This window comes from Mobula hypostoma, chromosome 5 (assembly GCF_963921235.1).
Source record: "Mobula hypostoma chromosome 5, sMobHyp1.1, whole genome shotgun sequence".
NCBI lineage: Eukaryota > Metazoa > Chordata > Chondrichthyes > Myliobatiformes > Myliobatidae > Mobula > Mobula hypostoma.
In genome coordinates this window covers 22,720,192-22,735,316 of record NC_086101.1, presented here as the reverse complement: position 1 = coordinate 22,735,316, position 15,125 = coordinate 22,720,192, and the positions used below count along the sequence as shown (strand labels likewise).

At 45.1% G+C, this 15,125-nt stretch overlaps 1 protein-coding gene across 2 annotated transcripts in view; it reads left to right on the top strand.

Annotated features, from left to right (window-relative positions):
• LOC134346681 (uncharacterized) overlaps window positions 1-15,125 on the top strand; it is a 91,092-nt gene that overhangs the window by 28,053 nt on the left and 47,914 nt on the right. For both annotated transcript variants that reach the window (XM_063048188.1, XM_063048187.1), the window contains exon 3: window positions 13,662-13,928. In XM_063048188.1, the coding sequence (XP_062904258.1) occupies window positions 13,662-13,928 (267 nt within the window). The remainder of the gene's footprint in view (window positions 1-13,661; window positions 13,929-15,125) is intronic.

Here is a 15,125-nt window from a genome sequence, read left to right as displayed (position 1 = left end):
TGTATCATCAGCAAATTTATAGATGATATTTGAGCTATGCCTAGCCGCACAGTTATGGGTATAGAGAGTAGAGCAGTGGACTAAACACACACCTCTGAGGTGCACCAATGTTGATCATCAGCGAGGAGGAGATGTTAACACCAATCCACACAGATTGTTGTCTTTGCTTAGGAAGTTGAGGATGTAATTGCAGAGGGAGGTACAGAGGCCCGGGTTCTGTAACTTCTCAATCAGGATTGTGGGAATGATGGTATTAAATGCTGAGCTATAGTTGATGAACAGCATCCTGACATAGGTGTTTGTGTTGTCCAGGTGGTCTAAGGCCACGTGAAGAGCCACTGAGATTGCATCTGCCATTGACCTATTGTGGCAATAGGCAAATTGCAGTGGGTCCAGATCCTTGCTGAGGCAGGAGTACAGTCGAGTCATAACCAACCTCTCAAAGTGTTTCATCACTGTCGATGTGAATGATACCGGGCGATAGTTATTAAGGCAGTTCACGTTATTCTTCTTCGGCAGTGGTATAATTGTTGCCTTTTTGAAGCAAGTGGGAGCTTCTGCCCATAGCAGTGAGAGGTTGAAAATGTCCTTGAATACTCCTGCTAGTTGGTTGGCACAGGTTTTCAGAGCCTTACCAGGTACTCCATCAGGACTTTCGGCTTTACAAGGGTTCACAGTCTTTAAAGACAGTCTAACATCGGCCTCTGAGACAGAGATCACAGGGTCATCAGGGATCTTCACAGCTGTAATTATATTTTCCCTTTCAAAGCAGGCACAGACGATGTTATCAGGAAATGACAAATTGGAAGGAAAGTGCAAATATACCTGTAACACTGAAGTCTTTATGAATTTATAAACTTTTGTCAAGTGTAATGTGACAAAATAGAACCTGTGTGATCCCAGAGTGCTTTACTGATGAAGCATTCATCTTGCAACTGGGGTGTGTGTTTTATAGCAGGGTTTATGTTTATGGCAGGGAGTGTCTTGACAACAGAGAAAAATAGGACACAGGTGTTGTGGGGGTTGGGGGAGAAGCCTTAAAAGACAAATGGACTCATTTAATATGGATACAGATAGGGAAGAAGTGTAATTATGGGATGGAACAACCTCCAAGACATAAAGTTGATGAATTACTAGACTCTGTAAACATATAAAAATGGTCGGTTTTGAGCTGTAAGATTGAAGCCACCTACCAACAACTTAACGTATGGAGGTAGACTTCCCTTGCAAGTAATAAACAAGATTATAATTTGGTCCACTCTGATTTTGTTGTAGTTTGTTACTGTATATTAGAACACCTAGCTGAATGGTACACTGCACACCAAACTGTCCATAACCTCCACTACTGATCCCATTAACCTCTTTATTTGACCTCTTCTTCTGACCTGTGAATTGAACTCCCCAGGAAGCTGAATGATTGAGGAAGAACTATAGAGCCTGGCTGATAAAATGTAACTGACACCGCGAACAAGCTCTGAAAATAATAGCGCCGCATTTAAAATGCCAGATCCCCTGCAATACCCTGTAACAATCAGATGAAACAAGCTACCCTGTTCACTTTTATATTAAAGTGATATGCAAGGACGTCACCCAGATACAGTGCTCCAAGATGACAAAATATACAGTAATTATTTACCATCAGCTTAATGACATAGAGTCATAGAGAAGTACAGCACAGACTATCCCTTTAGCCTATCTAGTCCACGCTGAAGCCATTTAAACTGCCTGCTCCCATCAACATAGCCCTCTATACCCCTACCATCCTTGCACCTAACCAAACTTTTCTCAAACGTTGAAATCAAACTCGCATGCACCACTTGTGCTGGCAGCTCATTCCACACTCACAGCCTTCTGAGTGAAGAAGTTTCCCCTCATGTTCCCTTTAAAGTTTTCACCTTTCACTCTTTTAGCCACCCTGATGCACCGCGGTGGCAAACACCTCCACCTATGTAATCTGCAGGGTCTATGAAGTTGATGTCGCTTTGGCTCACTTCTATAGTCTCTGTGTCCATCTCCCGAGTAAACACAGATGCAAAAAGATTATTTAAGATCTCCTACATCTGTTTTGGCTCCACACATGGATTAGCATTCTGGTTTTCCAGAGGACCAATTCTGTCCCTTGCAATCCTTTTGCTCTTAACATATCTGTAGAATCCCCTAGGATTCTCCTTCACCTTGTCTGCTAGGGCAATTTCATGTCTACTTTTAGCCCTCCTGATTTCTTTCTGAACTGTTTTCTTGCATTTCCTGATCTCCATAAGAACCTCATTTGTTCCTACTTGCCTATTCCTGCTATGCACTTCCTTTTTTCATAACCAGGGCCTCAATATCTCTTGAAAACCAAGGTTTCCTACCCTTGTTCTCTTTATCTTTTATTCCAACAGGTACATACAAGGTTCTTCGGGGCGCTCTGCTGTTTTCATGGATGATTGCGAAGCAGAAGAATTTCAGGATGCATATTGTATACATTTCTCTGACATTAAATATACTCGTTGAAATCTTTGGTACTCTCAAAGTTTTGCTTTTGAAGGCCTCCTACTTACAAAGTAAACAACCTGAAAACTTTGCCAGGAAACAGCCCGTCCCAAACCACACTTGCAGATCATTTCTGATACCATCAAAATTGGCCTTAATCAAATTTAGAATCTCAAACCGCAAACCAGATCTGTCTTCTCACTTGTTTATTTTGAAATTTTATTGTGGTTACTAGTTGGAATGTGTTCCTCTATACAAACTTCTGTCGCCTGTCTTGTGTCAGTCCCTAATAGATCCAGTATCACGCACTCCCTCATTGGGTCTTCTTCATACTGATGAAGGAAACTTTCCTCAACACATTTGATAAACACTATCCCATCTAGTCCTTTTACAGTATGGGATTCCCAGTCATGTGGAAAATTAAAATCATTTACTATAACATTATATTTCTGGCACCAGTTTCTGATCTCTTTACAAATTTGTTCTTCTAAATCCCCCTAAGACTTAGCCCATTAACGGGATCATATCTTTCTTAATCAATAGATGAATTCTTCTGTCTGTCCTGACGGAGTACTGCTGTGACATTTTCCCTGACTAGTAATCCCACTCTGTCACATGTGAAATAATGGAACCCCAGAATATTGAGCTGCCAGTCCTGCCCCTCCTGCAACAAGTCCCACTAATGGCTACAACATCATAATTCCAGGTGTTGATCCATGCCCTGAGCTCATCTGCCTCTCCTACGATACTTCTTGCATGGAAATACTTGCAGCTCAGGACACGAGTCGCACCATGTTCAATCTTTTGATTCCTGACTTTGAGGAACATCACAACCTCGCCACTAACTGTTCTGGCAGTCTTGTTCCCATCCCCCTGCAAGTCTACTTTAAACCTCACTATGCAACACTAGCAAACTTTCCTGCCAGGATATTAGTCCCCTTCCAGCTCAGGTGCAAACCATCCCTTCTGTACAAGACCCACCTTCCTTGGAAGAGAGCCCAATGATCCAAAAATCTTATGCCCTCCCCCCTACACCAACCTTAGCATCGTGTTAAACTGTATATTCTTCCTAGTTCTAGCGTCACTAGCCGTGGCACAGGTAGCAATCATGAGATCACAACCCTGGAGGTCCTGCCCCTTAGCACCTAGCTCCCTGAACTCTCTATACAAAACATTGTCACCTGTCATTGGTACTTACATAGACCACAACCTCTGACTATTCACCCTCCCACTTGAGAATGCTGAGGGACTTGATTCAAGATGTCCCAGAACCTGGCACCTGGGAGGCAACGTACCATCCAGGAATCTCATTCTCACCCACAGAAGCTCCTTTCTGTTCCTCTGACTAGTGAATCTCCTATCAGCAACAGCGTGCTTCTTCTTCCCTTCTTTTCTGAGTCACAGAACCAGACTCAGTGCCAGAGACCTGACTGCTGTGACTTTTCTCTTTTGGTCATCCTTCCTCACAGCATCCAAAGTGGTATACCTGTTGTTGAGGAAGTTGGCCACAGGGGCACTCTGTACTGGCTCCTTTACCCTATTCCCCTTCCTGACTGTCACCTAGTTTCCTGTTTCCTACACTTTGGGTGTAACTACCTCTCCCTATCACACCCTCAGCCTCCCAAATGATCCAGAGTTCTTCCAGTTCCTGCTCCAACTCCTTAACGTGGATGGTTCGAAGCTGCAGGTGGACGCACTGCTTGTAGTTGTAGATGTCAGGGACACTGGAGATCTCCCTGCCTTCCCACATCCTGCAAGAGGAGCATTCAATTATCCTGCCTGGGGTCTCTACTGTTTTAGCTGAGCAAATGTAAAGAAGGGGAAAAAATGAAAAAGAAACTATCTACAGCTTTTCTTTTTTGCGTTTTCTAACTGAAGCTTCTCCTCACTTTTCCCTCGAAGAGTTAAAGCCTCAAAATCACCAGTTTAACTCTGTCCACTCCGACAATGACCGCTGCGACACCTGATCTCTATATACACTTCTAAGGTTACACTTCATGGATGAGGATTTCCTTAAACAGTACAGAAATAGTTTGCCGTTACCCTTTGTCCAACCAGGATTAAGACAACACCGTTCTGCTTTGTTTTTATGTAGGAGGAAGAATTTAGGGTCGATATGTCAGATCATAACAAAAATATCCCTTGATCCAACCAGTCAGTCAATGTTGAATCTCCTCAAAGGTCATTTCTACCCACATGTTGTGATTAGTAAACATTATTACTTAAGTCCATCCTCTGTCCTGGGCTGGACTCTCAAGTTGTCTTCAGGTGTAGCCCATCTTCAAATGCCTTCTAGGCTAAGATCCTTTCGCTTCCAGGGATGAGAACCTTAGAGCTTCTGTGATGTTTCTGTAGCTCTGGGTTTTTATAGGATGGAGTTGCTCGCCCCATGCCCGAACTATCTCTCCTTTGACAGCCGGGCTTGGGACCATCCATGGCAGAGTTAGTAAGCATTCTATGGACCAAATATTTGTATATCCACCAGCATTGCATCCCTAGGAGATTGATTTCTTTGAGAAGAGGCCCCACAGTTCCTTCGTTTAAGAAGCATTTAATTTGGAGCTGTCACGTACCCCGTGATGGGTTAAAGAACCAGCAGAGATGGAAAACACTTTGGAGTCCGGTATTGCTATTAACTTATAATATTTATTAGTAACTACACAATACAATAATAATAATGTGGATAAATCAAACAGGTTAGCAAATGATTATATATAAGTAAGTGTGGAATTTATATGAAAACCGAGCTTCAAGTCTAGGGATAAATAGATAGTCTTACGATAATGAGTAAAGTTCAGTTTGTGGTATTGAGTTGAGTAGTGATGGAGAGAGAGAGATTTGAGTCTTCAGGTGAGCTGATGCCATCGATCTTCCTGTTGTCCTCTGAAATCCTTTAAAAGTCACTGACTGACCACAACAAAGGGGGCCGTTCTGTGGTGGAGCTATCGACCCAGGCGAGGGTTGGAAATACAAATAACTCCCCACCGGTCACGCCCTGTTCACACTGCGAGAGCCACTGATCGATCCGCCTAATCGATCCTCCAAAACCCACTTTTTCTGCGGGCACAACAAAGCTCATTCAGTGTCCAAAATCATGTGTCTCAGGTCTATCATCTGACCTTCTATTTATCTCCCTGCACTGAGTACCAACTGTCACTCAATCAGCTCTTCCCTTCTCTCTCTCTGTAAGAATGTACAAGCAGGCCACGTCCTTGTAGAAATGTAAACATCCTGCCGAAAAATCATAACACCATCTCAAAGCAGTCTTCATCTCTCTCTCTCTCTCTTAAAAACAAAATGTTGGTGTTAAATAACTCTTTTTATCTTTTTAGCAAGGTGTCTGTTGTTGAGCATCTTTCTCTCTCTTTTCAAAAGCACAGTTCGTAGGGGTAATTCAGGACCCCATCACAGGAACAAGTAGGGAGTTGAGTCCAAGATTGCCAACCCATTCACAGAAACTCTGTTTGATGTGCGTGCTGCTTCTACTTCACCACGCTACCAGAGGGGGGAGCCTGCTGCTGTGGGGAGTGTTGCCCAGGTTCTCCGCGTTTTGGAAGTGGACTTGGACCATAAAATTTATTTTTCAGTCTTATAGTTTTAATATTGTTTTTTTTTTCACCTAATCTTCTCATTTTTGTTTTTTTTTTGCAGGGAGGGGGGATTTGGGGGTCGGTGTTCCTGATCTGTTTTGCTCGGTTTTTGTGTAGGAGAAGGGATTTGGGAGTCGACGTGCCTGTTCCATTTTGCTCATTTTTTTCTGCGGGAGGAGGGATTTGGGGGTCAATATGTCTGATCCATTTTGCTTGGATTTTGTGCGGGGAGGAGGATTTGGGGGTCGATGTGCCTGATCCCCATTTTGTTTGGCTTTTGAGAAGGAGGAGGGATTTAGGAGTTGATGTGCTCAATCCGTTTTGCTTGGTTTTTATGTGGGAGGAGGAATTTGGGGATCGATGTGCCTGTTCTGTTTTTGTTTCTTTTGTGGGGAGGGGCTATCTGAGGGTTGATGATCCTGCTGCCTTTCTTTCTTGGTTTCATGGCTACCCAGAGAACTGAAGAATTTCAGAGTTGTATACTTCAATAATAAAGTGAAAGTTTGGACCTTTTGCATCCGGTTTTACCAGCTGTACCGTCAAGCCAGATGTTCCCAACCTGAGGTCCACGGACCCCTCGGAAAATGGTTTAACAAAGGCTGGGAATCCCTGAATCAATCTGAGTGCCATGAAAATGTTCTCCGACACTGTGGTATCAGAGCCCCTGTTCCCGGTGCAGATGGTGGGTCATAACAGAGTGATAATTCAGCAGCCTTTTGAATGAACACCTCCCCTCTTTCTGAGCTGCTGTGGCTGATGGTTTCTGCAGCAGTGACTTATCCATGTCTGTTCCTCTATGCCAGTGCTGGTGGGACACTGTGTCTTACGTATGTTTACTGTGGTAGGTTCTATTGCGTCCATGGGAAGAGAATTCTACAGATTCACAACTCTTCTCATCTCCATCCTAAATGTATCCCACTGAATACTGAGGCCATGTCCCATAGTTCTAGTTTTGTTTACCTGTGGAAACAACTTCCCTTATCTTATCTATCCCATTCATAATTGTATGCTTCTATGACATCCCCTCTCATTCTTCCAAAGTCCAGTGAGTATAGTCCCAGGTGACCCAATTTCTCCTCATAGGCTAACCTCCCATCTCTGGAGTCAACTTGGCTGTATGAAGTAGCTCACACAAAATACTGGAGCTTCTATGGAAAGAAATAAACAGTCGACATTTTGAGCCGAGACCCTTCATCAGGAATGCATGTTTGTGGCTGTATGAAGTGTTAGGTGCTTTCCAGTTTGATTTTGTTAACCTAAACATTCTGGCACTGTTGATTTTCAGGCCACCATTAAAGGTTGACTTCAGTGGACAATAGATCCCTCTGTTTTCTTCACTTAACATTGCAACTCCTGGATTGTTCAACCACACAGTTCTGAAGTATTCCTCATGTTCAGGGACGTGCTGCTTACAGAACTACCTTTCCCCAGTCGATTGGTATTGGGCTTTGTTCATACAACTACATCTTCTTATTTGCATTCCAACTACTTTATCTATTTTGCTTATCCTTGCCTATGTCAGTATGAACTTTCCACATCAACTATCTAACCTGACGAGGAGATAACATAGTGGCCAAATCACATACAGTAGATTCCAGTTAATGGGGCCATCAGTTAATCGAAACAGCTGTTTATTTGGGACAACTCTTAAAGAATAAAATTAATCAAGTAAATAGCCAGGTTTCCTTTTGCTTACTTGGGACACTATGCCACTTAATTGGTACAGGAAACTGTCGCCATACAGCTTCAAACTTGTGTCAGTTGTGTCTGCACTTGTGTGACCAATGGACACAACTCTGTGCTTAGAGTGGACAGTTTTTAAATAGCACCAGTTGTGTGTACTCTTGCTTTTATTGGGGAGATTCAAAAATGTGAATTTTTGATAATTTTGTTGTTTATTTTGAAAACAGTCCATTATCTGCACTAGGCATCTGCGCTGATTTTGTTCATTTTCAGTCAATCAAAAGAACATGACAACGTACACTGGATGAATTCTGCCATTGATAACTATTAGGATCTAATACACAGTTTATTATACTGTAGTAGTATTGAAAGTGTTCTGATTTGTTCTGTATATCATTTAAATACATAATTTGTTACTCAGTTATTTTTATTGCCTTTTTAACTATTTCCGTGAAACTTCGGCTAATTGGGTAGTCCGTAATTGGGCCAAGATGTATTGTTCCCAATGTATTCTAATTAACCAGAGTCCATTGCATAATCTTAACATAAAGGAGACCAGTCCAGGTTTTTGAACCTCAATTTTTAGGATGTGCTTTTTTTTTGCCTACAGAACTGCCACTTACTAGATGGGTTTTGTTTCTCGCACCATTCCCTGTAAACTCTTGAGATTGTTGTGCATGAAAATCCCAGGTGATCAGCATTTTCCGAGATACATAAACCATCCCACCTGGCACCAAAAATCATTCAATGGTCAAAGTCATTTAGATCACATTTCTTCCCCATTCTGATGTTTGGTCTGAACAACTGAACATCTAGTCCATGTCTTCATGCTTTTATGCATTCAACTGCTGCCACGTGATTTGCATTAATGTGCAGCTGTACACTAAGTGTACGTTGTGAAATTTGTTGTTTTGCAGCAGCAGATTTCATGATCATCCCTCCCCCTTCACTTTCTAGACTGTACATGCTTCCCCATTTGTCTGTTCTACCTGCCCCTTATGTCCTAATGTGTGAATCCAAGCTTGTTCCCTCCCATAGAGGGTTGCATTTCATATTGGAGGCTTGTGGCCAGTGGTGTGCCATGGAGGTCAGTGCTAGGTCCTTTATTGGTTTTCATATATATATTAATCATCTGGAAGAGAATGCTGGTGGCATGATCAATGATTTTGAAAATAACAACAAATCCCCCCGGGAGAGGGGAGAAGATGGCAGTGCGACGACAGCGCGCGCGGCCACTTCAGTGGTGATGTCTGTTATCTGTCAAGTAGGGGACCGTGCACAATCCTGATATGATGGAGACAGACGTGAGAGCACAGCGGAACATCTGGAAAACTTCTGAAATGCCTGCTTTGCTGCAGCTGCTACTGTGTGGTAACCGGAACCTCCGGAGCTGAAGGCCCCGAAATCCTCGGCTTTGCGTGTTTCAGCGGCCGGAGGGAGGTCGAAGGCACTCGGCAGAGGATGGCGCTCGGGAGGCTGTATCGGAGAGACTGGTCGGAAGTGCAGAGTTTTCGGACGGATGGACTCAGGGTGGGCTGTGGTCGGCTGCTTCCAAGGTATCAGCAAGTTGACGGTGCCTGGAGGTTTATGGCAGGGAGTTTCTCCCTTTTGCCGCCTGCTATCGGGGACTCGGGAGTCAATCGACTCGGGACTTTGAGGATATATTTTACTGTGCCTATGGTCTGTTCTTTATCAAATTATGGTATTGCTTTGCACTGCTGTAACCATATGTTATAATTATGTGAGCAACACACATCAAAGTTGCTGGTGAACGCAGCAGGCCAGGCAGCATCTATAGGAAGAGGCGCAGTCGACGTTTCAGGCCGAGACCCTTCGTCAGGACTAACTGAAGGAAGAGTGAGTAAGGGATTTGAAAGTGGGAGGGGGAGGGGGAGATGCAAAATGATAGGAGAAGACAGGAGGGGGAGGGATGGAGCCGAGAGCTGGACAGGTGATAGGCAGAAGGGGATACGAGAGGATCATGGGACAGGAGGTCCGGGAAGAAAGACGGGGGGGGGGTGACCCAGAGGATGGGCAAGAGGTATATTCAGAGGGACAGAGGGAGAAAAAGGAGAGTGAGAGAAAGAATGTGTGCATAAAAAAGAGTAACAGATGGGGTACGAGGGGGAGGTGGGGCCTAGCGGAAGTTAGAGAAGTCAATGTTCATGCCATCAGGTTGGAGGCTACCCATACGGAATATAAGGTGTTGTTCCTCCAACCTGAGTGTGGCTTCATCTTTACAGTAGAGGAGGCCGTGGATAGACATGTCAGAATGGGAATGGGATGTGGAATTAAAATGTGTGGCCACTGGGAGATCCTGCTTTCTCTGGTGGACAGAGCGTAGATGTTCAGCAAAGCGGTCTCCCAGTCTGCGTTGGGTCTCACCAATTTATAAAAGGCCACATCGGGAGCACCGGACGCAGTATATCACCCCAGTCGACTCACAGGTGAAGTGATGCCTCACCTGGAAGGACTGTTTGGGGCCCTGAATGGTGGTAAGGGAGGAAGTGTAAGGGCATGTGTAGCACTTGTTCCGCTTACACGGATAAGTGCCAGGAGGGAGATCAGTGGGGAGGGATGGGGGGGACGAATGGACAAGGGAGTTGTGTAGGGAGCGATCCCTGCGGAATGCAGGGGGGGGGGGAGGGAAAGATATGCTTAGTGGTGGGATCCCGTTGGAGGTGGCGGAAGTTACGGAGAATAATATGTTGGACCCGGAGGCTGCTGGGGTGGTAGGTGAGGACCAGGGGAACCCTATTCCTAGTGGGGTGGTGGGAGGATGGAGTGAGAGCAGATGTACGTGAAATGGGGGAGATGCGTTTAAGAGCAGAGTTGATAGTGGAGGAAGGGAAGCCCCTTTCTTTAAAAAATGAAGACATCTCCCTCGTCCTAGAATGAAAAGCCTCATCCTGAGAGCAGATGCGGCGGAGACGGAGGAATTGCGAGAAGGGGATGGTGTTTTTGCAAGAGACAGGGTGAGAAGAGGAATAGTCCAGATAGCTGTGAGAGTCAGTAGGCTTATAGTAGACATCAGTGGATAAGCTGTCTCCAGAGACAGAGACAGAAAGATCTAGAAAGGGGAGGGAGGTGTCAGAAATGGACCAGGTAAACTTGAGGGCAGGGTGGAAGTTGGAGGCAAAGTTAATAAAGTCAACGAGTTCTGCATGCGTGCAGGAAGCAGCGCCAATGCAGTCGTCGATGTAGCGAAGGAAAAGTGGGGGACAGATACCAGAATAGGCACGGAACATAGATTGTTCCACAAACCCAACAAAAAGGCAGGCATAGGTAGGACCCATACGGGTGCCCATAGCTACACCTTTAGTTTGGAGGAAATGGGAGGAGCAAAAGGAGAAATTATTAAGAGTAAGGACTAATTCTGCTGGACGGAGCAGAGTGGTGGTAGAGGGGAACTGATTAGGTCTGGAATCCAAAAAGAAGCGTAGAGCTTTGAGACCTTCCTGATGGGGGATGGAAGTATATAGGGACTGGACATCCATGGTGAAAATAAAGCGGTGGGGGCCAGGGAACTTAAAATCATCGAAAAGTTTAAGAGCGTGAGAAGTGTCACGAACATAGGTCGGAAGGGATTGAACAAGGGGTGATAAAACAGTGTCGAGGTATGCAGAAACGAGTTCGGTGGGGCAGGAGCAAGCTGAGACAATAGGTCGGCCAGGACAGGCAGGTTTGTGGATCTTGGGTAGGAGGTAGAAACGGGAAGTGCGGGGTGTGGGAACTATAAGGTTGGTAGCAGTGGATGGGAGATCCCCTGAGCGGATAAAGTCGTTGATAGTGTGGGAGACAATGGCCTGGTGCTCCTTAGTGGGGTCACGATCGAGGGGTAAATAAGAGGAGGTATCCACGAGTTGTCGCTGTGCCTCGGCAAGGTAGAGGTCAGTACGCCAGACTACAACAGCACCCCCTTTATCAGCGGGTTTAATAATAATGTTAGGATTAGTGCGGAGGGAGTGGAGAGCAGAGCGTCCCGAAGGAGTGAGGTTGGAATGGGGACAAGGTGCGGTGAAGTCGAGATGGTTGATGTCCCGTCGGCAGTTGGCATCACTTCACCTGTGAGTCGACTGGGGTGATATACTGCGTCCGGTGCTCCCAATGTGGCCTTTTATATATTGGTGAGACCCAACGCAGACTGGGAGACCGCTTTGCTGAACATCTACGCTCTGTCCGCCAGAGAAAGCAGGATCTCCCAGTGGCCACACATTTTAATTCCACATCCCATTCCCATTCTGACATGTCTATCCACGGCCTCCTCTACTGTAAAGATGAAGCCACACTCAGGTTGGAGGAACAACACCTTATATTCCGTATGGGTAGCCTCCAACCTGATGGCATGAACATTGACTTCTCTAACTTCCGCTAGGCCCCACTTCCCCCTCGTACCCCATCTGTTACTCTTTTTTATGCACACATTCTTTCTCTCACTCTCCTTTTTCTCCCTCTGTCCCTCTGAATATACCTCTTGCCCATCCTCTGGGTCACCCCCCCCCATCTTTCTTCCCGGACCTCCTGTCCCATGATCCTCTCGTATCCCCTTCTGCCTATCACCTGTCCAGCTCTTGGCTCCATCCCTCCCCCTCCTGTCTTCTCCTATCATTTTGCATCTCCCCCTCCCCCTCCAGCTTTCAAATCCCTTACTCACTCTTCCTTCAGTTAGTCCTGACGAAGGGTCTCGGCCTGAAACGTCGACTGCGCCTCTTCCTATAGATGCTGCCTGGCCTGCTGCGTTCACCAGCAACTTTGATGTGTGTTGCTTGAATTTCCAGCATCTGCAGAATTCCTGTTGTTTGCGTTATAATTATGTGGTTCTGTCAGTGTCGGTCTTTGGTCTGTCCTGTTTTCTGTGATACCACTCCAGAGAAACATTGTATCACTTCTTAATGCATGTATGCATTTCTAAATGACAATGAAAGAGGACTGAGTGTTCTCATAATCTTAAAAAAAATTGGCAGTATAATGAATGGATAGTGGAGAAGCAACACACACAAAATGCTGGAAGAACTCAGCAGGTCAAACAGCACCCATGGGAAAAATTGTCAACATTTCAGGCTGAGACCTTTCTTCAGGGCTGAGAAAGAAGGGGGATGATGCCGGAATATAAAGGTGAGGGGAGAGGAAAGAGGCTAGCTGGAAGGTGATAGGTGAAGCCAGGTGGGTGGGAAAGGTCAAGGGCTGGAGAAGAACAGATCGGATAGGATAGTCTATCCTCAGGGTGGAGGAGCAGCACCGTATATACCCTCTGGGTAGTCTCCAAATTGATGGCATGAATATTGATTTCCCCTTCTAGTACACAAATTCCCCTCCCTCCCCCCAATTCCCCACTCTAACTTTTTACTTCTTCTCACCTGCCCTCGTGGGTCCCCTATTCCTTCCCGTTCTCCTTTGGTCCACTCTGCTCTCCTATTAGATTCTTTCTTCTCCAGACCTTGACCTTTCCCACCCACTTGGCTTCACCTTTCACCTTCCTGTTAGCTTCTTTCCCTTCCTCCTTGTAGGTAAAAAGAGATTATTTAAGCTGGCTATTTTATTTGGTTTGGCACAACATTATGGGCTGAAGGGCCTGCTGTGCTGTAGTGTTCTATGCAACACACACAAAGGGAAGGCCAGTCCTGCTGAAGGGTGTTAGCCCAATATGTCGACTGTACCCTTTTCCACAGATGCTTCCTGGCCTACGGAGTTCCTCCAGCACTTCTGTGTGTTGCTTCGATTTCCAGCATCTGCAGATTTTCTCTTGTTTGTACTTTCTATGCTTTACGAGGACACCGGGTGTGAACTCCTTGGCAGTACAAACCTGTTGCATGAAATCAAATCCTTTCATTCAAACATATTTGGTCCAAAGTCAGAGTGAGATTTGTGGAAGTGATTGCAGTTCATTAATCAACATCTTTTTTTTCCTTTCAGGGAGGCTGGTTGAAGCTCTGATATTGTCCAACTCCACTTCCCACGGTCGTGGTTCCACCATCCAGCTCATCTGTAACGTCAGTGGAGATCCTCATCAGTATCAATGGTGGAAAGATGGAGGGGAAATCTCCCAGCCTTACCAGCTGACAGACGGTAATAGGACTCTTGTAATCATGAAGGCTTCAAGACGTGACTGTGGAATATACACTTGTGTGGCAACCAATCCTGTCAGCTCCATCCAGTCAGACTACACCCTGACTGTTCTCGGTGAGTTTAATTTATGTATGACGTTTTGAGTCTAAACCTTGTGGTTAGCTGGGAGTGGTGGGATTTAGAATGCACCCTGTGCTGATTACTACAGCAGTAGAGAATTAAGGATCACAGAAAGGTGACAGTGCAGCAGGAGGCCATCATGTCCATCAGCTCTGTATTGGCTTTTTGTCAGAGCAATTTATTTATTCCATTCCCCTGCCCTTTATCCATAGCCCTGCAAATTCTTTTCTTTCATACACTTTAATGGCTCCCCTTTGAACACTACAGTTGAATCCGCTTCCGTCTGAACCAAATTCAGTGCAGGCTCTAGCGAGCTTTGCTTCTCTTGTCAATTATTTCTCTTCTAACTCATGACCCTTTCCATCTGCTGTTTTACTCTTCACGTTTTAAATTTCCTTTCAGATCCTCTTGCAACTTCCTCTGTTCCAAGTCGAATAAACACAGCTTCTACCATCTGCCCGCTTACTCAAGTCATTCCACAATTTATTCTGCACCTCCTCCAAAACATTCATACACAGTTGTTATTAAAGTCTGGTACCAAGACTGTGTCTTTTATTAACATCCCTTGTAACATTCCTCACCTTACACTCAAATTATAGAGACCAGTAACTGCATGATTTTAGACACTTCCTCAATTTGCTTAGCCACTTTCAACAACCTTTGTTAGGATATCCCGGATCTTTCTCTTTAGAGTAGAACAGAACTTAATTGTCATTGCATTATGGTGACAGTGAGATTGTGGTGCCCCATTTAGAGCTGCATGCTCTGGTGTACGTAGCGACCTCTTCTTCCTACCAGAAATGGAGCATAGAGCATTTCCTGACATTAAATTTCTTTTGCACCTACCTGCCCATTCCAGCAGACTGTCTCTATCTCATTGAAATGTATTAGCCCCTTCACAGTTCAAGACATCTCCAGGTTTTGTGTCGTCTGAAAAGCTAGAATGTGTACATCCACTCATAGTCGAGCATTACACCCTAATAGGTTGTTTTATAAAGCCACGGTCTTGTATGCCTTCTTTGCACTGCTGTGGAGAGAGTGAAGAGCACAAAGTTCCATGATGGACGATCTAAGGTGCTCGTTAGTCAAGGAGGTACAGTAGCATCAACAGTTGAGATGTGCCCCGATTCTAACAACTTTCCACAGGAGCAGCATCAAGAAAGTCCTGTCTGGTTGTATCACTGCGTAGTA